The sequence below is a fragment of the Limulus polyphemus genome, unplaced genomic scaffold, assembly GCF_000517525.1.
Source record: "Limulus polyphemus unplaced genomic scaffold, Limulus_polyphemus-2.1.2 Scaffold5162, whole genome shotgun sequence".
Classification (NCBI taxonomy): domain Eukaryota; kingdom Metazoa; phylum Arthropoda; class Merostomata; order Xiphosura; family Limulidae; genus Limulus; species Limulus polyphemus.
Genome location: NW_013670772.1, coordinates 70,964 through 72,900, shown reverse-complemented (window position 1 = coordinate 72,900; position 1,937 = coordinate 70,964). Strand labels below are relative to the sequence as shown.

Below are 1,937 nucleotides of genomic sequence, written 5' to 3'. Positions count from 1 at the left end.
AAAGAAAAACGTTATATGTCATTAAGTGTTAATGCATAAGGAACCACATTTTAAAAGTGTTTCTAAGACCAATTGAATAAGAGTAAAACCGAATTCGTTTGCTTTTTGTGGCTTTTTACCGTATATATACCCTCCCCCCCCCATTGGCATAGCGGTATGTCTGCAGACTTACAACGCTAGAAACCGGGTTTCAATACCCTTGGGGGCAGAGCACAGATAGCCCATTGTGTAGCTTAGTGCTTAACTTCAAACAAACAAACAAACCGTATATATATATAACAGAGGAACCCACCCCCAATGTCTTGCTTAATGATATTTGAAAAGTCCCCTCTTTCTCAATAAGCTTCCGCACTTTTAAGTGCACGCTGCTGACTGTACCAACTAACCTTAGGTCGCTGTTCATTTTTAAGGTTTAACCTTCAGATTCAATAGTTTGAAGCTCACATTAGTTTCCTAATCTCAACACTGGATTGTAGTCTTGGATGTCTGATTTGGGCGCCATTACTAACTGTTTTTTTAATATTATCTAATACTCATCCTACAGTTTCTGTCTTTTGTATCATTTAAGCTCATGTCTTTATTGTGTAACATGCATCGTAAATATTCTCCAATAAGGGCTGAAAGCCCCGGGCGTAAGCTCATTGAAGAAATTAAGCAATTAAAACTTTCTTCAAAGAGCCGTATTCTTCCTAAATTGATAAAATTGAGCATGTTTGGAGGGACGGGGATCCGACCCGCGATCCGTAATTTGCGAGTAGAGCGCCCTAACAATTTGGCCATGCTGAGCTTTTTTATTAGAATGTCAATTCAATAGAGAGATATAAATTACTGTCACTAGGGTTCGTAAATTGGCTTAATGATGGTTACTTCCATAGAACACCCTTCAGTTGTTGTTTGTTCATATTAGTGAAAACAGATTGTTATGTTATGCGTGTAAATCACGATATATCGACATAGCTTCCATCCTCTTACCACTAATATTTGTGTACATATATAAAAATATATCATCATCTGACATTAAACATTATAGAAAAGGTATTATATTAAATACTTTATTACAGATACTTTAAGAATATTACTAGAAATATTGTGATTTGTTGAAATGTATGCTACCTGAGGAATCTTAAAGAGTCGAAGCAGGTTTGCGACTTGTATAGAAGTGACGCTAGAGGCCGCCCCAAGCACTCCTGATATAATTTTTTGTCGAATAACAGGACTCGAGCCATCTGGACATCGGTAGTTGCTGTCGTCAATGTTGCGAATAGACCCTGGAGTCAATCATACAAATAACACTGCGTTATAGGCGGAGAAACAAACTTAGGAAAGTTTACTTTTGATACAGAAAAATAACATCTCTTCATGTAGTTAGATACGACTGTAAAATGAAAATGGAAGCTTACAGCTTGTAATACGATAAATAATGTTAATTATATGTATTTCAGAAAAGCAGTATAATATCAATGTATATATATTTGATAAGAAAGGGAACCAAAGATAACATTTAATCAAATCTCCTGCTATGCTGTAAAATATTTTTACTAGCAATAAAAATCCTAATTAAGTTGTGTCGTATTTCAGTCAATTAATTACAAGTTTACATTTGTGTGAGAACAGCCACTGAATTAACACAGTGAATTTTCTTTAATGTCATTGAAAATAACATCAATAATTCCCTGTAAATTTTGAATGAGTAAATGACTCTTGTAACACACTATAAATGCTAGAGATGTAATAATGTTTTTTAAACCTTTTTATACATTTACTGCTCTACGTATATATATATATTATTACTACTTTATTTAGGCCACACGAAATATCTTGTAGAATAGTTATAGTTAAAAGTTTACACTCTATTTTATAAGTGTTTAGATTCGATGACGAGGAACCCACTTTGAGACTAATAATGGCTGGAGACGGCTTGAATAGGTAATGAAGAA

General features: G+C 34.2%; 1 protein-coding gene across 1 annotated transcript in view; it reads right to left on the bottom strand.

Moving 5' to 3' along the window:
• Nucleotides 1-1,937, bottom strand: part of LOC111089066 (metabotropic glutamate receptor 2-like) — a 39,118-nt gene that overhangs the window by 3,179 nt on the left and 34,002 nt on the right. Inside the window, exon 2 of the mRNA XM_022400813.1 lies at nt 1,114-1,268. Coding sequence (XP_022256521.1) covers nt 1,114-1,268 — 155 coding nt within the window. The remainder of the gene's footprint in view (nt 1-1,113; nt 1,269-1,937) is intronic.